This window comes from Melospiza georgiana, chromosome 5 (genome assembly GCF_028018845.1).
Source record: "Melospiza georgiana isolate bMelGeo1 chromosome 5, bMelGeo1.pri, whole genome shotgun sequence".
NCBI lineage: Eukaryota > Metazoa > Chordata > Aves > Passeriformes > Passerellidae > Melospiza > Melospiza georgiana.
In genome coordinates, this window is record NC_080434.1 from 29146260 (window position 1) to 29172285 (window position 26026).

The window sequence follows — 26026 nt, forward strand, 5'->3', positions numbered from 1 at the left end:
AGGATCTTGACACTTTGGAAGATATTAAGAAATGGGAGCACAAAGTAAAAACTTTCTATTCTATGACTCTTTGTCTTTTAAAACAATTTATTTAAATGACAGATGCTTTTTTTAATAATAGCATTTTAATAACAAAACCTTATCTGAAATTCTTCCTTTGTTGCACTACTCTTCAAGGATCTTGTACTCATTATACATCAGCTTCTCTGTCAATAAGCAGGCATCCTCTAGAACAAAAAACAGCAAATAGAAAAATACTAAAATGTCAGAAGTTTATGTATATACATCAATATCTACATGTTTTATATTTGGGGTTGGCATCTAATTAATCAGATTTGTTTCTGTCTCAAAGGCTTATTTCTGTAAATTAAAAGTAATTACACGATCAAAGGCAATTAAATTCTAAAACTGGGAATATGTGTAAAAAACTGAGGGAAGCATGAATTCATTCATTTATGAGCAGAAAAAATATAATTATTTAGACATAGTAATGCAGAGATGATGTGTAATTGCCTGTCAAAATCAGGTTAAGTATTGATAGCAATGACATTTTGTAAAAATCAGCAGATTGGTATAAAGTCTGTGGATTAAGAGCAAATACTGTACCAGGAAGGTCTTGAACTGATGTCCTGAACAGAGGCTCACAGATGCTTTGAGGCACTTGTTTCTTTACCGTGTTCTGTTATAAAAAAAAAAAACAACTGCATGAGTGTTTTAGACTTAAAACACTTCTAATGGTTAAAAGGCCTAAATGGATTAATTGAAAAACATGACCTACGGAAAAAAGTCACAAGAAAAGGAAATCTAAAAATCACAAAGGTGAGTCACATAAGATATAATTCTAGAAACACGGAACTGACAGGGGTTTCTGGTCCCATTTCTCATACTCCTGTGCAGCAGTTCATTAACAGGACAGATCTGGGTGGGACCAGCTGGGGAGCCAACAAGGGAGATACATCTGGGGAAAGACCATGGCCAACAGAGCACTGAAAGATGGCAGGCAGGAGGAGGAATGGAGCAAGGCAGGAAGCAAGAGAAGGCTGTGACTTCTCAGTGGGGTCTTCCTCATGGGATGTGATCAGGGAACAGGTGGCTGGGAGGCCATGGCTTGACTCTGCAGTTCTTGACAGTCACAGAGTTCATTTGCTCCCGTGATGCTGTCTCATTCCTCCCTCACTCTGTTTCCACACCAAACTCCCACCTCCTGGCTGCACTTCCTGCTCTCTTCTCAGGGACTCTCCAGCAACACATTTTCCTCTGCCTCATTCCACCTACACCATCCCTGGGGCATTGTTCCTTATTTTGGGAACCACTGATCTGCTTCACCTCCTCAAATGAAGAAAGCGCACAGATCTATCCAGTCCATCCCTGACATCTATTCTCCAAGGCTTCTGATGAAGGCTGTTTCCCAACATCCCTAATCTCTCTGTTTCAGTGCTTCAAAGCCTTATTGCTCCATTTCTTCCCTAATACTTAAGATAAATATTTATTGCAAATTAAACTCATTTTTCTCTTGTTCTACCTTTTGCAGACACAAAGAACAATGGAGAGCAGCCCTCTTTCAGAATAACTCCTTAGAGCTTGAGAGACTATTTTCCTTTCTGTAATCTTCTCTTTTGGAGGCTAAGAAAACACTGTCACTTCAATATTTGAAAGGAACTCATGTTTCCTTAACTGGATGCTCCTCAATTTGTCACTACCTCTTTGTACAGTGATGCCTAAAACTGGACTTTAGCTTTCAGTCACAGCAATACCAACAGTGTTTGTTTGGCATTGTAATTTAACTTGTGGCCAAAATAAATCATCATGCTGGTGGGGCTTAAAAATAATGCTTGAAGCAGTGTCTCTGCTGGTACAATGTCTGGAACAGATTAAAACTACTGCACGACTCACGACTCAATAAAATTTCTGTTTTGTTATTTCACAGCTTTTTATTAAGTATAGTTGCTAACTCAGACTTTATCCATAGTTGTATGCAAGTAAGAACAGGGTAAGTAAATCTATGAAAAATATCTGAGGATTGCCATTTCCCTATGGAGTCTCATTTTGTATGAGGGCAGTGTGTGTGTTAGTGGTTTACTCTGTATTTAACAACGCAGTTATTCCATGTAACACGTTCTGAAACCAGGCTTAAAGTAAATGAATTCCTTTCCTAGCAGACCAAGCCTTAAATGAAAAAAAATCTAATAAAACCTGCATGGCTTGGTTTGGTTTAGAAACTCAGCCTGTGGCAAGCAGCCCTGAAGTGCTCACAGGGGTCAGAACTGCACTGTCCCACCCCAGCTTCACACCAGTGCAGTGTTGCTGCTCTTTCCAGTGGATGCACTTTGGTGGAAAGGTGGTGCAAAGATTGGCTGGGTACAGCAACATCTGTATTTCCAGGCAAACACACAGAAAAATGTGTCTCTGACAGCTACAGACACTGACACGTGCAAGAGACAGTGGGGATGTGCACATGACAGATGGGGACTTACAGCAGAAATTGCTTTTCTTGTGCACCTTTCGGCCTTTTGCCTTCACACTTGGGCACCAAGCTATTATTGGCTGATTAACAGCTCTGCCCTTCCAGCACATATTAAGCATATCAAGGATAACTGATGGAATACTGAGCCATAAATGTTTTCTTGGCATTTGTTTGGCCTATGCTATTTGGAAACAATAAAAGCATCTCATATTCATAATGATAATACATATATACCACCACAGATCATACCATCAAGCATTCTCCTTTCATCTTATTGTGCAAAATGTGGAGATAACATTAATATGTATTAATAGAATGTAAATATAATTAATCATAATAGGATGTCCCTGACAGATTACCACTGCTGTTGATAAAATATAATTAAAATTGTCTGGTTGGATTTTCAGTGCAGCTAGAATTGGCATCTCTGTTCCTCCTGTTTTCATGTGTGTATCTACAGAATGCTACACTTCTAAAAATCTTATTATTTCATGATGTTTTTGGGAGAAAACAATGAAGGACTGCAGCTCCTTTACATTATATGACTAATGAAAAGCCATACAAAAGAAAGAAGGCCACATCCACAAAGATTGAAGCTGCAACTAACTCCAGAGAAGACAGGAATTTTAGGCACCATTCTCTCAAAAGATTATAAAGAAAATGAAACAGACAACACCTGAGACTGCATGCCTGTGTGATGGGAATCCATTCAAATGCAAAGTTTGCATTATTCAAAGACTGCTGGACTTTAATAAACAAGAATTCCACTGAAAGCTCCATGAAGTGATGAAGTCATAAGAGGATTATTGTTTCAGGTATATAGTTTCAGCTGAAACTAGTTTGAAAAAAAATTTTTTTTGAGAAGATGACAAGAGTGAGCATAGCAAGCATGAGGTGACCCAGAAACCCTCTTTCACTGTGTTTTCCAAATAAAAAAAATGAGGTAGGGTCTACTGAAAGTGGGAGGTGGTGGGCTAGGATACAAAGCAAGGACTTTGTGCACTGCCACCTCATCACTGGAATTCCCTGCTGCAGGATGCTGAGGATGCAGCAGTTTCCTGTGGGCTCAAGAAGTGCCGTGGCAAACAAATAGAGGGAAAGCCCACAGGCTCTCCTACTCCTCCACTACAGCTCACCTGCTTAAGCAGAATCCTCCAACACATCACCTCAAACAAGATGTGGTACCATGTTGTTATGTTCTCACATGGATTCAAGTGCCTGTACACAAACAAGGCCCTATTTGCAACTCCTGTTGATGAGACTGAACTCTGACTATAGTGTACATACAAAAGTTGTAATACAAGGCAACACAGCATTTTCATGACATCTATTTTCCTTTAACAGAGTTACTTACATGTATTCAGATCCACCCCTAGCCAATACTGCATGTTTTGTCACAAAAGTGAGAGAAAGCAAGACTATCTCAATGTCTTACCATGATACACATCTGATGAGATAGAACCCATTATCGTATTTTAAAATTTACTTGCCTTTTTAAAGGTCACACAGCTGCTTTGAGTTATATAATCTGAAGAATGATGTAATGGTGTAGGAATACAGATAGAGCAGAAAATAATATGACTGCAAACAACATGCTCATCCCATACTTGCAGATGATCTCCTGAGGTATTTTTCTGTCTTGAAACATGAAAATTGATGCAATGCCTTTTAGAAGCATGTTGGGCCTACCTGTTTAACCATGTTTTCTGACTTGGTTCTCATGGAATGGAGGGAGTTGTACTTGGAGATTTCATTAATATAAAGATTAATGAATTTGTACAATTTGGGCATGCAAACCATTTCTATCAGGCCCATTCCATTTAGAATAAGCAGTAAACCATATATAAGGGTTGTGTCAAAGTTTACTGAATAGGGCCCTTGGTAGCTAATGTAACATTTCTCCAACAAATCAAAGGTATTGTTCTATGCTCACATGAATATACAGTAGCCATTACCTTAAATTTAAAACTCACTGTGAGCAGCAAACACACTGTGGGGATATGAAGGCCATATTGTATCAGTGAAGTCTGCAGAGATTTTCTTCATATGGCTTTGCCTGGTTGAAATATATGTTGCAGTTGAAAGCTAAAGGGATTACTTTTGAATAGTCATCACAAAGGTTGATTATATTCGTATATCATTTAGCTGGACCCTGCAGGCTATTATTCCATTAGCTGTGCTGGCCCTGCACTGTCAAAAAGTTGATCATATAATGTAAAAAGTGTCCATGCTATGTTAAGGTATGTGGAGCAACTTGAAGCAGCAATCTTTTAAGAGCAGCACAGCTCTGTACTTGAAGGTAGATTGCATTTAAAATAAATACCCACAAAATGGAATAAGTACAATAAACCTACCTCTGTTTCCCATTTTTCCTTCTTCGAATAGGCTGTATATAATTTGAGTAAGTTAATTGCACTAGGTAAGATATTGGCTGTGGAGTATTTTTTCATGCTCACAGCTAAAGAACTACACTTCAAAATAGCTGTGTCTTTATATGAAACCCTCGCAGAAACGACATTTCTGGTGAAATAGGTTTGCTGATTCCGCTTCCCTTGCACATGCAAACACACACACACATTTTCTTCCAGTGCTTAATAAAATGGATCTTCAGACAGTTCCATTATGTGGATGCCTTAATATTATTTTATGCTAAAACATGGAGAGAGCATTAGATTGAAAGCATCTTACTGTTGCAGGAGGCAGAGCAATCATGGACTATCCCTAGATAGCAAATGCTCCCATTGGGAAACACTGCCAACAACACAGGCTAATGAATCACGGCAGTTATTAATCATGGGCATTTGGAAAAGCCACACATAATAGAGATGGACTCTCAAGATGAGGAAGGTTAGAAGGTGGGACTGAGAAAAAGACAGAAGATCATCCAATTGCATTTTAGAATAAGTTTATGGATGAGTATTTGCTTCAGTACAGTTTTGCCCATGCTTGCCTCTGTCTTTCTAAGCAGGCAGAGAAAGAAACTATTTAAGTGGCTCAGTTCTCTCAGCTTTCGGATCCTTGAAGGACAATTTGGCAAAAATAAATAAATAATAAACACACAAATACAAGACCCTTAGGGCTTATGGCCTACTGGAAGTGAGACAGTGCTGCTTTTATTAGACAAAGTTGTTTAATTTAGATTGTAAAAGCAAGAGTTGGTTCTCTTTCAGCACACCATATATATTATTCAGGGCAATGAATGAGTCTTTATGAGTACAAATGGGAGCCTTTAGTGAACTACAGCAAACACTGGAGCAGGTAGATTTCTCTGAATAAAGGCTTCACAGATGGGCAAGTTTATGAATGAGAAGCAGAATTTATTTTATAAGCTTTTGAAGAGCCAACTCAGACTATGGCACTATAACAAAAGTGCAAAGTTTTTCTGGTTTGGGTGAGGAAACCTAACAGGAATATGAATTTTTCCCTGACTAATAACTTCTATTGTTTACTTACTCATATTCAGCAGTTCTCAGACAAATTAATCTTCCTCTCTTACATAGTTTGGGCATGTTCCAGACATTTGTACAACAATGGAAATCTCTCTTGATCTTATCTTTTTCAGTTCTGTGCATTGTTATACATTCATCTGTGACATCTTTTGCTCAAACCATTTGTTGAATATCAATTTTAAATAACAGCCCTATCAGGTCAAATTGTTGATTGTAGATAGAAAACCAGAGATTTTTCTCAAGGCCAAAATATGACACTGTGTCCTTTGTGTATCTGGAACTTAGAGATCACAAAAATTCTACACAAATATTGGCGACACAGAAAAATCGGCTTTGGAAAACAATCATCAAGATCATCACTTCAAACATGAGGAAACCTGGACAAAATTGCTGCCAGTTTTTAGCTTATAGTTTTACCTTTACTGTCAACAAGTTCTACAATAAATCCAAACTATTAGCCTAAAATTTCAGGACAGCATCTTGTCTCTGCCTCGACTTTGTATTTGCCATTTAGTGTCCTGAAACATTCTCAGTCAAAGGCAAAGTGTTCCAGCAGCACAAAGCAGATGAGCATCTGCCCAGCTGGTTAATCAAAGTTTCCACAGTCAAAGCAGAATTCCCAAATGGCCTAGAGAAGGGTTTCTTTCTTTCAGTCCCCATCCAGATGCAGAATAGTCACAACTGCAACCTACTTGCTGTCTCCTAAAGGCAGGACAAGTCCTGGGGGGACCTGCTGAGCAAACTTCTGAGCAAAGGATGTCTGCTTGCTCTTGTGGTAGAAGCCAAACTTGCTCTTGGTTACCCTGAGGAGCTGGTGAGAACACACAAGGAGTATAAAAACACTTCTATTACTTCTACCTTTGCCTATCACTAAAGACTGAGCCTGAAATCTACTCAGAAATCCATATGAAAGGAAACCCTTACCTTGCTCACAGAAGAGGCAGTTTATTGTCTCAAAGAACATCTACCAGTATTTTAGAGGCATTCCTATAGACTTTTACAGAAATGTGTCTATCTCAATGATACTGCATCAAAGTTTTAACACGCATCTTTAGAGTTATGAATGAAATCTACTCTCAAAGAAGCAGTAAATGGCTGATGTTTCTGACAACATATTGATCATAACAGAAGCAGCATATTTGTTCCTAAATTGTGTGCAGAATTATCATGGCTACTTCACTTAAAAAAGAAAAAAATGAAGCCAGGTATATTGGTTGCTCAGTAAATAAACAAAGTACAGTAGCTGTGAAAACACAGATTTCAAGCACAGTTACAATTCTGACACCAATTCATAACAAAGCTACCACACTGAAAAATTCTTGCTGTCTTCCCCCAGTTCACTACAGTCTTGGTAGTGCAAATTTAAATATTCTGCTGGAGAATTTACTTTTTGCGTATACTGTGCAACTTTTGTGTATGACTACACATAAAACCTCATCCTTTTTCCTTTACTCAGACATAGTGCTTTTTATCTGTTAAATATTCGGTATAAAAACACAATTAAAACCTACAAGACAGCACAGTAGGACAGTTCATGTGCCTGCCTTTTGTGAATACCATCTTCTACCCACTGAGCTGAACACTGAGCAGAAGAGCTGCTCACTGGCAGGGTGTAATATTTATTTCTGAATATGCAGCTTGATGTGTCTTCAAAGGACCTGGCTGTCACAGAGTGGTCAGCACTCCTTTCCCTGAAATTCAGGTTCCTTAAAGGTGTCTCAGGGGAGGAAAGCTGGGAAACACAGATTACTTAAGACGTCCTCTTGCTTAACTGTATGCTGTCATCATACCAAGGTTCAAATACAGTATCAGACTGCTCTGACTTAAATATCTCTGATTTTAGTTCTTTTTGCCTTACCTCTGATGAGCATCCTGTGTAATTTTGTTAAGAGTTTCTTGTTCTGCAGCTCTCATTCTTTATGTTTTGGATTGGCTCTGCTGTTTTCTGGTCTCTAAAAGTTTACCTGCCCTTCTAGAATTACATTTGTAAGAGCACTTTTTCATGGCTGAGAGTTTCAGCATCTCCAGTGATCTCCACCTCCATCTCTCTGTCTGATGGCTTGCAAACTGTTTATCATCTAAGGTCTCTATAATGCAGGTTTTTTTGCCTGGGAAACTGTCTTCCATGAGCTTAGCCAAAGGTATCATCTGGGTGCAGAACTAGAAGCCAGCAAAGCAGAGAAATCCCAGCAATGCATCTGCTACAAGAAAAAAAAGGAACGCCATGGAGATTTTTTTTCTCCTTACCTGACTTTAGCTTTACATCTTCTAAGGCACCCCAGGCATGAGTGCATCCTCTCTGCCTGAGGAGATGTAGGGAAGTGTCTGGAAGATGACGTTCTTTAAAAGGAAGGTATGGAATCCTTTATGGAAGTATCAATTTTCTTGTGACTGAGAAGAAAAGTGCTCCTACTTATCTTTTAAAAATAACCAACAAAAACAGCTGCTGGAAATGAAAGTTCTGGTTTTGCAGGGTCCTTGCAGTGACCATGCTGACACTGGTATCCTATAGGACATACCTCTCCCATGGGCACTTGGGAGAATCCCCTTTGTCTCAGCTTTTGTTGCTGATTTTAGCAACAGATTGAGAAAACGGAATTACAAATCAGACATAATTCTCCTCACCAGACATTGGGAACAATACTTTTGCTGGCCACAGCAACACAGGGTGTTTAGTTTCTCCCTCCTAGTTTTTGAATTTATGGCCAGGCTCTCCCAGACAACGTGTGACAACTTGAAAGACCAAGGCTTGTCTTTACAGCTAAGTAGAGAGCTCCAGCTTTCACGCCAGTCACTCGCTTCTTTTGATGAGAAATAGATTCACATGAAAAAAAGATTACACTGAAAAATGGAAATGGATTTTCTGTTTTATTAGCAGTAGCACAAGACTTGTGAGCTACTTTAGAAAGTTAGAGAACTACAGAGACTTTTAAGAAAAAGCAGCAGAAGCTAGAATTTAAAAATAAATGCTCTGGCTAGTCTGGGTCCAATTCTCAACTGATGCAGCCAATGCAGGCTCACTGAAGTTAGCATGGTTATGTCAGCTTTGCCAAATTGCTTCAAAACAGATCTTTTCTGAAAACATTTGACTTCGGAAATTTTAAATTCACTTTGAATTATGCCATACCAGTCACACTGTTTTGCTCAAGGAACAGCAGAGATTAGAAGTAGGAAAGCAAAATGTCTAAGTGAAGTAAAAAATGTCCCCTCCCATTCTACTCCTTAACCACAGTGAAGAGAGTCACCAGCAGGTACTCCCAGTGTGGCAGACACTTAACAGAGCTGAGGGGAGGCATGGGAAGGAGAGCAGCAATGGCGACCTGGCTTCTTTTGGATCTTGTCCACAACCACAACACAAGGGGAGAAAAAGGAACAGGATTATTTAGGTGTTGCTGCTCAATTCTGTCCCTCACAAAGGCACCAGTGGAAGAGCAGGCAGATACCAGCTGCTGCTGGTTTGAAATGCTTTCCTAAGATGAGAGAAATCATGCAAAGCCATCAGCTGAGAAATAAGAAAGGAATTTTCCCCCAGAGCACAAGTCTGATAGGGATTCTGGCAGATTTTATTTTTTTTATAAACTGTTCCCACAATTGAGGAAATCTGTTATAAGATTATCTTAGGGTTGAAAATATAATGATTTCCCCAAATTCACAAAGTGAATGGTGAACTTGAGATGATTTCAGGTGTCTGAATCCTTTACAGACCGGGGCACTTGACTGAGCCTTCATGCCCCTTCATGGGAGGATGTGAGAGTCTCTTTGGAAGTTGGATAAATTCCAAGCACTAGGTAGGAGACTCTGGGTACCAGTAATTTGATAATTTAACATCAATCTGTAATCAGGTGAATGTTTGGTGCTTTGACGCCAGGTCTTCCTTATAAAAACAGTCACTGGCTTAAAATCCATGCTAGGAGCTGTATGTTCTGATCAAAACACGGTCCTACCTCATAGCAAAGCTCACAAGGTGTAACAGACAAAATCCATTGCTATAAATTGCAATAAGACAGCCCCACTTGGAGGTTTCAGAGTCTCCAGGTCACAGGGGAGCCTGCCAGGCATGGCAGTGGGGAATAGCCCTGGGAAGGTTTACTTGCCCCACTGCAAGTCTCCCTGGTGGAATGTTTGCTGTGGCTCTATTTAATTCTTAATCTCTGCATCTCTGTTTAATTCCTAGCTGCTTTAGAGACCTGTTGTAACACAGCAGTTAAAGAAAAATATTCACATGTACTGCCAGGCCTCCCCAAAGAGTACTAACTTGACATGTAGGCCATGACAGCTGGGCTTGGACTACTAAGAAATCTAATCCAGGGTTTCCATCATCTCAGTTGTTGCCTTTCTTTCATTACAGTTTGACTCAGCCCCTAATGGATTCAGCTTTATAAAATCAGAAAAAGAGGAAAAGAAAGCAATTTATTCATGTTTCACTAGAGCTCGCAGAAGATGTGAATTTTCTCTAAAAATGCAAATTATTTTGTGCCACACAAGTGAGACTGGGCAGCTAAAGCTCTTAGAGGAAGGGCCTTTCCCAGGGCTAATGTTTTTATACCCAGTGATTGAATAAATTGATCCCTTTTTATCACATCTCTTCTGCTCTCCTTTTTCTTCAAAAGAATGTAACCAAAGGTACCAAAGCACCCTTTTTAATTCTAAGAAAACTGATTATGCGTGTTAATTTAGTTTTTAATCCCAGACATATCAAAATAAACACCATAGGCATGCGGAGCAGAAATCAATATCTCTTAAGCATCAAGTTAGTAAAAACAAGGATTTAGTAAGAATCCAAGATGTAAAAGACTAATGTACAAACTAAGCTCTTATTTATGTAATGTGTCATTATACAAGCTCAATATAAACCTGAAAGAAACTATTCCAGAAGAGCAGAAATGGTTTACTTGCACTGCATCAAAAATGACCCCATAAGACCTCCTTTACTGAGCTAGCCCAGATATTTAATGTGAACATATGTTTTTAAAGGATTTCTTGTCTTATGTCCAGTCATTCTTGTTAATTCATGGGACAGCATACTGCAGATGTGCTTTTTTCTATGTTACATAAAGCAAAAATTACATTTAACAAGTGCAAGGTTTGTCATAAAAAATAAATAAAAATAGACTCTTAAAAGCTGGGAAATCACAAAGTGAAGCTATCCGTCATTCTTATTGAGAAGGGTGAGGACAATGTGAAATAAAACTTGCACATCTATGAAGAGACATTCCTAATATGCCAGCACATGCCTGTTATTTCCCATTCTCTATGGGTTGCTTTCATTGGCCCAATATTTCTTCCTTTAGGGTAAGCTGCAGTGCATGTTTGCTCTAGATTCTGTTTCTAGTCATTGACTTCAATTTTAATAGTAATTCAATTAAACATTTTGAACCTATGTGCAAAATTTGCTCACTTGAAAGAAGAGAGAAGTCAGTTTTTGGGCGTTTCCTTCTGGGTAAGAACTTCAGTCTGCATGTTTGTTTACCAGTAGTGCTATTTGTTAATATAATTTTTAATAGGCTAATAACATCACTTCAGATTAGTTTTCAAATACTAATCCAAACCTGAGTGTTCATTTTTGCACCTTATCCATATGCAAACTAATCAGACCACTGTGATGAGTGTTTAGTTCCTTCTGTATGATTTTACCCTTTCTGAGTGCAGAGTGAGAAGCAATACCACTTGAAAAAAAAGGAATATTCTCTCCTACTTTTTTCTGACACTAAAGATCTCAATCCTGCATCCATTATGTGTACTTTTCTTTCAAGAATTGGTATATTATGACATTCAGAAAGAGGAATTACTGTTTTCTAGGTCATTGTTAGGTTAGAGATCACTAAGTTCACCTATTTCAAAAGCATAGACATCTCAAATACACATTTCCTTTTTATATTGACATTCAATTATTATTTGTATTGGCAAAGTAGCTTCACAATTAACAATTATGTGAAAAGGCAAGTTTAGTATGAAATTTGTTTTCTGATTTTATAGGAACAGGTCACAGCTAGAAATAGCTACAACACAGTTCCCTTATGAGCTTTTAAGTAATGCTTTAGCAAAACAAAATATTTTTTTGTAACTTCATTTGAAGTTTAATCTCACACACAAATGATTTACAATTCAATACAAACAACGGCCACTGGCATCTTAAAAGTAGTTTTAGTAGAGAAGCTTAAATTATGAAATAAGAGATTTATTTTGAAGAGTTTTGGATTTGTTAATGGACAACTAAAATTAGTAAGACAATGCCAATTCATGGTTTTGTATATAATATATTTGCTAAGGACATACCTATTCACCAAAAATAAGTGTAAACAAACAACCTAATACAAGCCAAACTACTGGTTCAGGTCTGGACTAAATCCTGACTTTGTAAAACTTTCCAAGTCATTTCATTAACCACAGGGGGTATAATGTCAATCAAAGTTTACATTTATGCCTATGTATTTTTTAAAATAAATGTAGGTCATCACTATATACAGAAAGGAAATAGAAAACCAGCAGTTTTAGGACACTGTGAAACAAAGGGTTAAAAGTTAAGCTGTTGGAAAAGGACATGATTTTTTTTTTCCAGACATTTAAATAAATTATGACATCTTAATTCAAGCATACATCATACACTTGTGAGAAAATATGACTTGGCAAAAATGTAACATGCTAGCTTTGAAGGTAATTTTGAGAAACTCACACAAGACACCACAGAGCACACATTGCATATTCTGAAATTTCCAAAACAAGCCAGCAAGCCTAGAACCTTTCAGGACTCCTGTACAAACTGAAGACCAGGCAAAAACGACACACAAAGGATGACAAACTGATTTATTTTTGTTTTCTTTCAAATCCCTGCCCCTACTTTTTGGGCTACCAGGTAAAACTTTCAGAAGATACAATTCTTTCCTTCTGAGTGCTGGAGCTCTCTACTGTGTCACCACATTTATGTATTCCAAACTATTTCTGTCTTTCCCTTTCTCTCAAGTACCCAAAGCCTTCCAGGACACATTCACTGAACTATTCCCTCAATTTGCTTCCCAAAGAGGTTTGAATGTTCTTCCAATGTCTAATATCTAATTTTGCAGACAAGTTAAAGCAATATGCTTGCATAAGCCTCTTTTTCCACTCCCATTTCAATTAGGATGTTACCTCTAAATTCAAAAAACAGCACTTTACTATCAAATCAAGCTTCAAACTTCTCTGATCATTTAACCAGTGCTGTGAGGAGAGAAAAAGGAGTGAAGTCCCTATCAGGAAAGCATTGCAGGGAAAAGGTGAAAGAAAACCCTGAAGAGACAGCAAAAATGTGAAAAGATGATGATGGAAAAAAGAGTGGAAATACTCATTAACAATACAGATTTTTATTTTCCAAAAAAGTAACGAACAAGACAATACAGGGAAAACCAGTAGGTGACAAAAAGTTCAGTAACCACATGATGTTGTATTCTGACACTGATTGCTGGGGAAGCTTCCCCTGAACTTTGAAAATACAAGAAGGAAGGTAGAGGTGTCTCTAATATATAGGTCTCAATTAAAAGCAGAATCAGTAGGGTGTCAATCTGTAGGTTGCATGCCTGTCAGAAATTCCCCTGGACAGCCCAGGAGGTTGCAGCTGTTTTGCAATCACTGTATCCTGCTCATTTGCCTCTGACACAGAAAGCTGCTCTCTGCTGTAGCACATGAACAGCAACTCGATCCCCTCGCTGCACCTAGGGACAGCTGATGACTGCCTGGCTTTAAACTGAACTCCAGTGTGAACTTTCATGGTGCCAAGATATCAGAGAGAATTTTTTAAATACAACAGCTGGAAATTTTCAGGGTATGGGCATAAAAGTACAACTTAACCCAGTGGTTTATTTTATGATGAACACACAAAAATAACAGAGCATTGATATCAAGCATCATATCTCCACAGATTGCATTATTCTCCTATTTCTATTTGTGGCCCTAAGAATGAAATAGTGGGGAAAAGCACAATTACATTTTATTTTTTTCCCCAGAAAAACAAACACACACACACACACACACAAAAGTTGAATGAGAACTCACAGAATAGAAGAGAACACCACAAAGGTGAAATGTATTCTTGGGATGGTGGTGACTAAGGAAGACCTTCAGTAGAGATCAGCATTGTTATTTTCTAGATAAGAGAGGAACAGTCTCAAACCAAAACACTGTTAGAGTAGGATTAGAACAAGCTGAGAAATCAATCAGGCAAGAAAGTAGTATTTGCTCAAGAGGTCTAAAGGACATGTACAAAGGTATTGCTTAAATCAGCCTCAGTACAAGAGTGACATGAAGTGCTAAACAAGACATTAATTAAAACCTAGTATGTGTCATGGGAGGAGAGACCAGCAAAAATCTGACTTTCATAGCAGTCATATTAGCTCCAACTCTAATAAAGGATATAATGATAGATAAGTAAATTAAAATGTTATAACAAAGAAAAGAAATCAAGATCACTTCTGTAGAGGTCTCCTGAGGTTGTTTTCTTTTGAGGAATACAAGAGAGCTGAATGACTATTACCTGGTTGATTAGATTCCCAGAATGCTTCAGATATCTTCCCTGGATTAACAACTAGTTAAAGGCAGAAAATACAGATATCTTCCCTGGATTAACAACTAGTTAAAGGCAGAAAATAAAGATAAAAATAGACAGATTGATTTTCAGTATGGAGAAACATCAGTAGTGAATTCAACAGGGATCTAAGGCAGAATTTGTTCTGTAAACATTTAAATGAACCAAACAACTCAAAATGTTAGTGAACAGCAAAGTGACAGAACCTACAGCTGACAAAAAATTGTACTGGGTGATCAAAATCAAAACTTTAAAGAACTTAAGAAAGAGTTTATGACTAGGCAATAAAGCATCAGATAAAATTCAGTGTTGATAAATGCAAATTGATGCACATATGTAAAATGTCTTTTATGCACAGGGAGGTTGGAAGCTGCAGCTTGATAGAAAGATGACTGATAGCAGGATATAAAGAGATGTATCTATTTTCATGAGTGCCATGAAGAAAATGAGTGAGAAATGATAACTTACTTTCTTGCAGAGTAAAAGTTGAGGAGTGACAGATGAAGCTGCAAAAAATGGGCTAAGGGCAGATCCAAGGAAGCTGAATCTTAGCTGCCAAATTCAATGGGGTGCCTTGGCTGCCAGTTTTGTAACAGAAATGCACTGGATATGTTCATGAACAAACACAGGAAAGCCTATTAAATATAATGGGATCTAGATTCAACTTCTTCAAGAAGTCCCTGACTTCTTGCTGAAGATATGGAGAGAATACCACACAGAGGTCCTCCTTCCAAATTTCCTGGTTTTATATTTTTCCCTAATCTATTAAACACTGCTAGACAGACATCAGGCTAATCAGGGCTTTGATTCAGCTTACTACAGTCTTCTTTCCATATTATCATGTTAGTATTAGAAAAGCATGATCTTTAATCATGGAGATTAGAGAAGGGTTAGCATAAAAAACCTACAGAGAAGCTCTTCTAATTGTTCCATGTAGGAAACAAGACTTAAATGACCTCTGCTAAACACTACCAGGGGTTTTCATCACTCTCAATTTCATCTTTTTGGTGACTAAAACTTATTCTATCAAACTTGATATATTCTGAACATTAACACCTGTTTGACTTTCATTCAAAAGCTAGTAACAAATGATGGTTTGTGAGTGCCTATCCCTCCAAGAAATGATTAATATTTTTTCTTGAGACAATAACATGAATTCTGCCTGTGGTGCTAACATAAAGGCACTCAGACTGTTTTTCTATTGTTCTAGCAACAATAGAACATATCAGCATTGCCATGGAAAGACTGGACACTAAACTGTCACCTCCACTCTTTACTCAAGAGCTGGATCTTGTGCTGTATAGACTGAAATTGGGAGCACACCAGTTGTTAAAAATCCCAAGGCAAGCACTGATATTTACAAATAGGAGCACCATTTCCTAGAGTGAGAGGAGTTTGCAGGCTGGTCTTCAGCTTGCAGATCATCTGCAGCCGCCCTGTGGGAGGACAGTTTTTATAAATAAAATATTTGGGAACAGTGGTAGTTACAGCATTATTACAAAGTCCAAAAAAAGATATCAAAGGGCAGTGTTGCATGTGTTGAACAACAAGTCTGTGGGGTTTTTTTTTCCCTGAACAGCTGTATACTTCTGTAGTGTGCCCAGAAAAACAGAATTTTTAAGGTACTTTAATACAACATGCAAGACATGTTTTTAAAAAACTGGTGATATTACTTTTACCTACATGGAATTAATTTTACCTACACAATTAGCTATTGTTGTTACCATTTTTACATACTTTGCTAGCATGTCTTAAGGCTTTTTCAAGTAACTCAGGAACTGCCTTGACTCCCCACTGATGTGGGAATAAGCACAATTCCTATGTGTTTATTGCTGAGGTGCGAAGGCTTAGGTAGGTACAGGCTTCATGTTTTCTCTGCTTAGAAAAATAATAACTTTCGGATTTGGGTTGTAATATGGCAATGAAAAACCTTCTTCTTCTGCTATTTTTCATATTGAACAGACTCAATTTACTGTAACTTGTGTTTGAATGAAAATGCTAAACAGTTATTGGACAACAGGTTTATAATACATTTATCATTTACATTGAAAAAAAGGGGGATAGACCAGAAGCCTGCATAAATGTATGAAAAGAAGTTCCTCAAAATACATCATTCAGCCTGAAGAAACTATCAGCAACATTGTATTCCTGCCTCTGGCAGACGCAGAGGCAGGAATACAATGAGACACACTATCTCAGTTCTTTGTAAACACAACATCGCACTGAGCTGATTGATGTGAAAGGCACAGGTGATCCCAGAGCATGCTTTGGGATTAAATATTACTACCAGATCATTCAGTAAAAGCTGGCAGGGGTTTTAGTCCTTTAAAGTATTGTTACTGCATCACTGTGCAGATTTTCAGTGGGACAAATACAAGTATCTGGACTGATCTTGCTGTTTCTTCCTACACGATGTCATTTTCTTCAATCACAGACTCTAAAACACAGTTGAGCCTCGATTTTGCATGACTACCAAGCATAAGCATGGCAGAAAATGATGACAGAATTTTATGGCAATCCCTGAGAGTTTTAGGATAAAACACAGTGCAAGTAGGAGTTATTGAAAGACAATAGTTTTGTAGGAAGGTTTGAGCCAGATTTCTCAAAGAATTTCTGGATTTCACAACACTATTGGTACCAGTATTTTGAAAAAAGAGGCTAATTTTCTTCTGACATACTAATATGAAAGTGTTTGGTTTGGTTCCTAACAGTTATTTTCCACAACTGACCACAACAGCATTGGTCCCAGAAGACTTGGACATTAATCTTTTTAAATGATGTAATTTTATTTATTCATTGGAAATGCCTACAAAGCTCACAAAAAACTGTCTCCCATTGTTTTTGGGATGAAAGTGTATGGGACAAGGCTATCCCTGTGGTTTCAGTGGTGCACTTCTGTAAAAGGGAGTCACTGCTTTCTCTGTCCTAGTAATCACAAATTCTTCAGAACTAACCTTTCCAAGCAACTGCATTTTGTTTCCTGCATATATTTCAGAGCTGAAATAGGAACCACACAGAACATTCCTAGATGACACTATCTGAGCTGAGGGTCAAAGACATCTTGTATTGCTCTGGGTAGGATGTAGGAGTTGGAGAAGACCTTAGGTAGGCATCCTCCCTACAGAGCATTTTTGTTGTTGTTTATTTTTTAGCAGACTTGTGCCTGGTTTTTGCCTTTTACTTATTCTATCTTTGGTGTGGTATAGTATACATAATTTAAATAACCAGGGAATCTCTCTGGGCTCAAAACCACCTGCTGGCTTATATTAGCTAATTAATGGTGATTTATCCAAGTTACTAATTTGAGTGGAGCTGATTGCCTTTAGGAATTTTGAGAACGTTGTAAGAATTTTGATTATAATTATGCTTATTTGATGGGCAGTCTACTTAAAATACTTAAAAAAAAAATTTGCCTGCCAGCTGATTTTTAACTGTGCCAAATGAATGGCTCTGTGTTGCTTTCTGACTCGAGATCATGTATTCAGGTAGTTTGTTTACTCTGATACTCAATTTCATCTTGGTCTGACTCCCTATGATTTTCTCCTTCCTATCAGGGTTTATTTGCCTAGCTTTGAAACAATGACTGCTTGAAAAATAGTCCTGATCTCAAACCTGCAGAGCTTAATCATTTTCACAAAAACTAATATAGCAGATTCATTTTAGCCAAACTTCTCTGTCATGCTGACCTGATTCCCAGGGCCTGAAAGTGTGAATTTAATGGTGGTACAATGTCTGAGGTAAGAATATAATAGAAACCTCTCAGCAGTATATCTATTGGATCAGTGTAATTTCTTTTTTCTCTACTGGTCTCAATGTCTCTTAAGGCAATCTAGTCTGCAGACAGCAAAGGAGATCAGCCTTCTCTTTTATTGTGATCCCAATGCTACTTATACTAAACAAAGAATCAAGTCCCATGATAAGGTTGGCAGTAGACATAAGCACAAATCCTAGAGGAAAATTTACTCTATTAAAAAACTTATTATTTTGCTGTGAATTCAAGAGGATGCTACTCGGAGGTCTATCCTGAAGAACAGAAGACAAAGTTATTACAGCTTAGCTGTATTACTATTGCTTTTTAACATTAGGGATAAGGATATTTTTATCTTAATCATTTTCAGGTACTAAAAATGAGAATTATACACTATATTCTCTGGTGGTAGATAAGTTGCTTTCCAGTATACATTTGCAGATGAAAATTTAAGAGAGCTAAAATACTTCCCAAACTGAAACAACTGTCTCCAACATAACTCAAGCATGATAAACTCTACTTCTGGTGGGTTTACTCTCATGAAAGTATTCTTATTGTGCAAATTTCCTCCAGACAAACTTCTTTGATAAGGGAAACGTAGGGTATGACCCAGCACAGCTGTGCTCTCACAGATTCTTCTTTATACAAAGCTTTCTGTCAAAGTCTTGTCTGCTACTGAGGAGGAAATTGTAGACAAGTTTCCTAAAAGTCTCAATTTTATATGAGAAAGTATATGAAAAGCTATAATTTATGGAAAGTGTCTTTAAAACTGGATTGCTCCATTTAAGCATTTAATTTCACATCTTTGACTGAAATCCAAGAAGTTCAAGATAATAAAGAATGGTCTTGGTGTAATACTGCTGTTCAGAATCAGAATCAACTGTACCTGGGTCATTTTGGTCAGGCGATTTTTTACCATAAACTTTCAAAACTTCCAAAAATCAGACACATTTCCTTCTCTCCCTAGGCTTCTTATAAATAAAGTGTATGTTTCCATTGGGAGTTCTGGGTAATCAACATCTCAAACTGCTTTAAATATTTAGGTATGGTTTTCACTGTCCAATTGTAAGTAACCAGTATTAAAGAGATATGACCTTAGGTTTCAGTGATCTCTTTCCTGAAACAATAAGAGAATTAATGAATAGCTGTGCTTTTCTGTGATTATTGAAGAAACAAGAGAAAAAGATGCATCAGAGAGAAAAGGTGAGTCAACATTTGCAAAGCAAATCAGTGGCATGGAGTGAAATAAATTCTTATCACATAGTGCACACCCTCAGTGCCTTTTCTTCTCCAGACATTGCTCTACACGTGCTTTTCTGGTAGTCAGAATCCTTCTTGTGGTGACAAATTTTGCCTACTATGAAAAATCAGACTTTTGTCCAATTTACACTGCTCTTTATTGTTATGGGTTTCCTCTCTGAATAGTGTTCAATGAAATCAAGCAAAGACAGAGTAATTTTTTTCCCTGTTCATTCATTAAAAATTGCCTTACTGTTAGGTAAAATGGATACAAAGGACAGAGGTGTTACAGTTAACTTCTGCAATTGAACTTGTTCAGCCAGATCACAGTAAAAGCTACATGGCTTTTGTTGTCTTCCACAGCAAAATAAATACAGCTACTGTTAGTTTTTTCACACAAAAAAACGCACCTTTTTTGGCAGAGAAGACAAAGCCAACTCTCCCTCCAGTTCCTCTACAGTCTTTGATCTCTTAATTCCCATTTCTCCTTCCCCTTGATGTTCGGGTCTCTCTGATCTCTGTTCATCACTACCATATATGTCCGTATAATCTCCCACTCGTAATAACTCTAGGACAACCAGAACCTCATCCTTCATTTCTGGCACACATGCATTTCTCTGCAAATAAAAAACTAGGCAATCCTGCAGTTTCATTTGACACCAGTTCATCAGTGATGTTTTGATTACCACTGCCCAAATTCAGTGAGCAAGTCAGTGAATCATATATATGAACACTAGACTTCAAGATTTTATATTAATGGAAAACAAGTAAAAGAAAATCTAAGAAACTCCTTGTAATGTCATTTTATATTTAAAGTATTGTCTGATTTAGCTCACTCAATTGCTGGTTGTGAACATTTGAGTTTTGCTCAATATGTTGACAACATTATGCTCCATTTTAATTTTTGAGCAACTTTTTGATGTGTTTACCTAATGTGTCCAAGAAAAGAGATTAACATTTCCGTAACTAAATGAAGTAGCTAAACTTGAAAAAAACATGATATATATGAAGTGTTTGCCATAACCACGTACTAAACAAAAAAAAAAACAAACAAACAAATGAAAGTATAAATTACATACAATACCCTCAAAATCTGCTGCATCCCACATTCTGAAAAGCAATTGATTGGAAGATACATGGCATTGTGATACCTAGCAAATGCATGCCTACTATTATTCCCTATTTTTAAACAAGGAGCTCTCCCAATTCTTCCACCACAAAAATGAATATGTTGACTAATCAAATTCAATACTGTTTACCTGAAGAGACACTATTGAATTAAATGATCTTCATATTACTAATCCCCTTCTTCACAACTGGTGAAAACAAATAGAGCTTAAATTCAAATCTCTGAATAAGGGATGAACCAAACTTCCCCTCTGTTGAATGTACTTTGTTCAGGCTCCATTCACATGTAAAACATCCAGGAGTGTTTGATATTTTGAACACACTGTATTTTTCACAAATTGACTGTGCAGCTTTGGACTTAATAACCATTATTTTAAAAAATACTTTCTTGTGAAAAAATGCCCTTTAATGCCCTTTACCTCATAGGTACTGTCTTGTGCAATGTACTTATTAAAAAGAGCACATCTCTGTAGCCCAGAGGGCTGACAGCTCCCTCCAAAGCTGTACTGCTGCTCTGAGCTAACCTCCAGGGGCTACTCGAGAGTGATGCAGCCTTCATCCCCTCCTACAGAGTCTGAACACATCATGCCTACAACAGTCTCAACCTCAGCTATCCTGAGAAATGCTTTTCCTAAGGTGGTTACTGAGCTCCCCTTCTCATAGAGAGGCAGTTTGGCTGAGCAGAAAAGGAAAAAAAAAAATCACCTATCATTTTCAAAAAATTTCAAACAATTTAATGAAAGAATAAGAGCATGGATTCAGTGCAACAGAGGGCTTTTTTCTCCTGCTCAGACACAGGTAACATTTGTTTCCATTATATCACTCATCCGTGACTTTTTATCTCACATGATGAAAATATAACAAAGAAATAAAACTGCCAAACTCTGAGCCTTATGACTGAGACAGGGAATGCTTGCAGACAGCGCTGAAGAACAAAAAAGCACTGAACAAATCCAGTTCAAAAAGACTGATCATATCCTGAGGTACAGCTAGGGCTTTTTTGTTGTTGCCTGTTAGAAGTGGCATAAAATCTTTAGAGATTTTTTCCTCCAAAGATGATATTTCTCTAGTTTACTAGATACACTGTTTTGCTTTGCATGAACACCCTCTTTGACATTAAGTTCAGCCTTCAGGCTACCGTCGCTTATCTCTCTTTCCAAAAATCCTCATATTTGATTGTCACATTTATTAAGTCAGACTCTGAAAAAACTTCCATCAATCTGCAGCCCTTTTCTCTTTCTCATCTTCCTCCAAAATGTAAGCAAATAATTTAAATGCTTGTAGAAAACTGCTGAAATTATAGATATAGTTTAACTGTAAGGCATTGAACGCAATTCATTTTTCAAATAGTTGTCTGAATTTCAGATCTATAAATATTTGTAATTTTTAGAGGCCAAAAGACACGAAAAAACATTCAAATATTAAATATGTTACAATATACACCCTATGCCCCCATTTTCTATCTGCTGGGTTTCCCTTGAAAAGCCCTTTCTTGGGTTGTAGATTCCTTAATAATGAGTAGAGGAAGAAAACACTACAGACCCAATAGAATTTCTGTCAAATTCATCTTACTTTTTAGCTACCTATGGCTAACCTTGAGTTTACATGGAAACGTATTTAAATTGAAAAAATAAAATTTATCGAACATCATGCTATATTGGAGGACTTGGCAGCAAGAGAAAAAAATCTTGGGAGTTTAATTTCACACCAAATGTTGCATGAGAGAATGGATCTCTTGGCTGACCCCAGGTAGGGGAAAACAGGCCTGTCACTTGCAGCATGTGCTCATCTTTGAATACTAAATACCAGAGGTTCCAAGACTCCAGCAATGGGAAGAGATGAAATGGTCCTGGGCTGGAAAGTGGAGGTGAAAAAGGCTGGTCTGTTATTTTAGCCAGAGAGAGAAGAAACAGGCAATGGAAGGAGGGAAGAGTTAAAACTGTGCAATACTTTGCTCCAATAAGTGAATTTCACTCTCAGTCTTCATAGCCCTCCCTCACATTAAACCTGAACAGGAAACTGATTCCAGGCTTTCCAACAACCATAAAAAAATAAATATTGTTGCCGTCAGAATCAGTGGGATGGAAAAATTTGATGCTTTGGTAGCTTTGGAACAATTTCTGTAGAGGAGAAGAGCATGGATAAGAATAGATGAAAGAGCTAGAAAACTTGCAGAAAGGAAAGGATGAGGGGATGAACTGAGTAGGTAAGGAATATCTTTCAATATCCTTAAGCCAAGGAGTATTTTGGAAAACTGTTTTACAAGACATATCAGCATCTTAAAGCTGACTTCACAGATAGGCAAAGTGAGACACACAGAAATGAAATTTATTACCCATCTTTTTTAGCAAATGAGTCTTTATTGTGAAATAAAATGCAGTTTTTTGTTCACAGAAAATCATTCCTTTTTATCTTTTCTAGGCCATGAGATCCTGTCATGGGCGTTTCACAGGCTTATCTCCTGAATTACAGCATCTGCCTGTATTCTGATATAAATGTCAAATACATATATAAATCACTCTCATCATAATGACAACTCATAAACCACTGGAAAAAAGTTCCTACAATGTTGTAAAGTTTTTCCCAGCAGCTAATCAGAAGCATCCTGCAAATTTCAGTCCACTACTTTTAGTTCAACTTATCATGGACAAAAAGAAAAATCATTAATTATTTTATGCTCCTCTTCAAATTCTACAAAGTTCAGACCTGCAATTTTGTTCTACCCTGAGTCTCTTCTATGGACACAGATGTTCAAATCTACCATCAAATCAATATCTTCTTTTGGCCATGATTCTTAGCTCCTTTTCATCCTTCCTGGACCTTCTCCAGTTGCTCTGCATACTCCATAAAGCATTAAACCCAGCACTGCTATGATACTAAGCTGAGACCTTACTGGTGTTGAGTAGAGTGGAAGGATTACTTGAGGAGTCATCATTTTTTAATACCCCAGGAAGATGTCTGCACATTTCACAGCAGCTTAACACTGTTCATTCAGGTTCAGCTTGTGATTTACTGCTAGTCCTGATTTTTTCCCACCCTCTACAGAACTGGTACTTGCTCCTTTTTTGTCATTCTGCCTTTGATTACTCCTGATTATCTATACTCACACAAACACACACATAAGGTTGAAAACATTACATGTGTTTCTCAATTTGCCAAGATCCTTTAGAATTGCACCACCAGGAATAGGATGCTTATGTTCCTTCTCTAGTTTGTGTTCTCTTCTAAGGTAAAGCATACTTACTATTCCAGTCTCCAGATAAGGAATAGTACAGACTCATATCCTTACATAACAGCAAGCTAAACAGCTTTCCATTTCTAACAACAGGCACAGATAGCTTTTATTTGTCAGAGGTATTTTTAATAATCATTATTCACCCACTTCATAGTAGATTCATGCAGTTTAGGCTTCCTTTCTTGCTTATAAATGTTACATATAACACTGTATCAAAAGCTCCAGACAGATTATATCAGATATATTCTCCTTATTTTAACTTCTTTACCTGGCAGTCCTGCTGCTTGGTAATTATTTTGGCTTGACACAATTAGCATTAGCAAACCCATTTTGGCTGTTGCAGATTTCCTCTTTTTCTTCTAGATATCTGTTAAACATCTGGTTGTAGATTCTGGTATTTTTCCAAGACTGGATCTTAATTTGATCTATCTGAAATTCCATGGTGGCTCCTCCTTTTCCCTTTCTAAAAACAGGCATCAGGTTTGCCTTTTTCCATTACTCTGGAACCTGACTTGAACTTCATCAGTTTTCAGAAATGGCTAATGACCTCGAGATTGTTCCAGGCAGTTCTTTAGGGTTGTAGGATCAAGTTTCTGCAGCCCATCTGATTTGAAGATCTATCTCCTCTAAGTACTCTCTAGCCTACTTTCTCTAGGATCTTACTGATTTTTTTTTTCTTGTTGCACACATAAACTCTGTTTGCCACATGATCCCAGCTGACCTTTTCAGTGAAGACTAAAGCCAAAAAAGCATTAAAGCACACTGGTCTCCCCTAGGTCATCTATTAAGAGTTTCTCCCCTCTGTCACAGAGAAGACTATTACTGTCCTTGGCTTTCCACTGGCTAATAATGTGCTAGTAGTTTGTTATCACTGATAGTCCTTGTTAACTGTATCTCTAGCACAGCTACTCTTATTTTATATTTTATCAGAACACAAACCTTTTCTCCTCTGCCACATATTCTACTTTCTCCATTTATTTCTGTGTAATTAAAAACTCCCAAACACTGTTATATTGGTATATAAAAGGAGATGCACTTCTTGAATGCACCAAAACACACACGTCTGCCTGAAAAATGTCCTGATGTTATGAATTTTTCAGTATTAGCAGGAATAGAGGTGCTATATAAACAATGCTTTAACCATTTATTGATTGGTGCTTTAACAACATCTGACTCTTCTAAAATCACAATCAGATGTCTAGAAACTCATTGTTTTATTTAAACTCGATGTCACACTACTGCCAACATCAGAGACTCGAGCTTAGGGATAAAAATTGGTGCTGACAAACAAATTCACTGGAAAAGAAATAATATCAAAATTAAACATATCTCAGCACTGGACTTTTGGCATGCTTCTTAGTACAGCTACTGAGAGGTGGGTATAACAGAAGCAGTTCCCCCAGGGTCTGGCAGCAGTGAGGGCACCATCTGGGTTCTGTGGTCTCAGAAAGTGCAAGGGGAAGGGGAGGGAAAACTCAGGAAGGGGGATGAGAGGGAAATATTATGAAGGGAGATGACTGCCATGGCAAGTGAGAATAAGAGAGAGGGGGAGAACAAATGTTTTGCTTCCTTTGGGGGCCTAAGAACTCCTGGTATCTCTGTCTTTCAAATGTGAAATTTACTACTTAAATCCCATAAATTACTTTTTTTCTTTTCCAACTTGCATATGAAAGTAAACAACAAGAAAATGAGCACTAATTAAAGTTAGCCTTTTAAATCTTATTTAAATCTTTTGACTGAGCTATTTCTAAAATAAGGGTCCACACCTGACCCTCACTGCAGTGAAACTATATGGGCAGGGATTACCCACATGAGTAAGAATCACAAATCTATTTCCTAATATACTTGCACAAAAAAAAAAAAAAAGGACCATTTTTCTGCATATTTCATAGATGCAATCTGCAACAATGGATAAAAGGCTTCAAAAGGGATCTTACTTCTGTTTATCTCAAGTTGGAAAGAAAACAAATTAATAATTTGCAAAGCAACAAGAATTCAACCTTGAAATGCCTCTGGTCATCAATTGTTGCAAGAAAGGGAAAACAAAATGCAAAAGGAACATGGGGATTACATTTAAAAACCAAGAAAAGAACAGCTTCTATACAGAAGAAATGTTTGCTTTATACTCTGCACAGATGCTGTACAAGCAAAATTCCCAGTATATTAATATAAACTGTCTGAAAAAATTCGACCTGATTCCATAAGACCA

At 37.4% G+C, this 26026-nt stretch overlaps 1 protein-coding gene across 1 annotated transcript in view; it reads right to left on the reverse strand.

The window, feature by feature from the left end:
* Positions 1–26026, reverse strand: part of TTC29 (tetratricopeptide repeat domain 29) — a 117458-nt gene that overhangs the window by 3726 nt on the left and 87706 nt on the right. The window contains exons 12-13 of the mRNA XM_058025155.1: positions 19865–20071; positions 6606–6724 (exon numbers count right to left, since the gene is read on the reverse strand). Coding sequence (XP_057881138.1) covers positions 6606–6724; positions 19865–20071 — 326 coding nt within the window. The remainder of the gene's footprint in view (positions 1–6605; positions 6725–19864; positions 20072–26026) is intronic.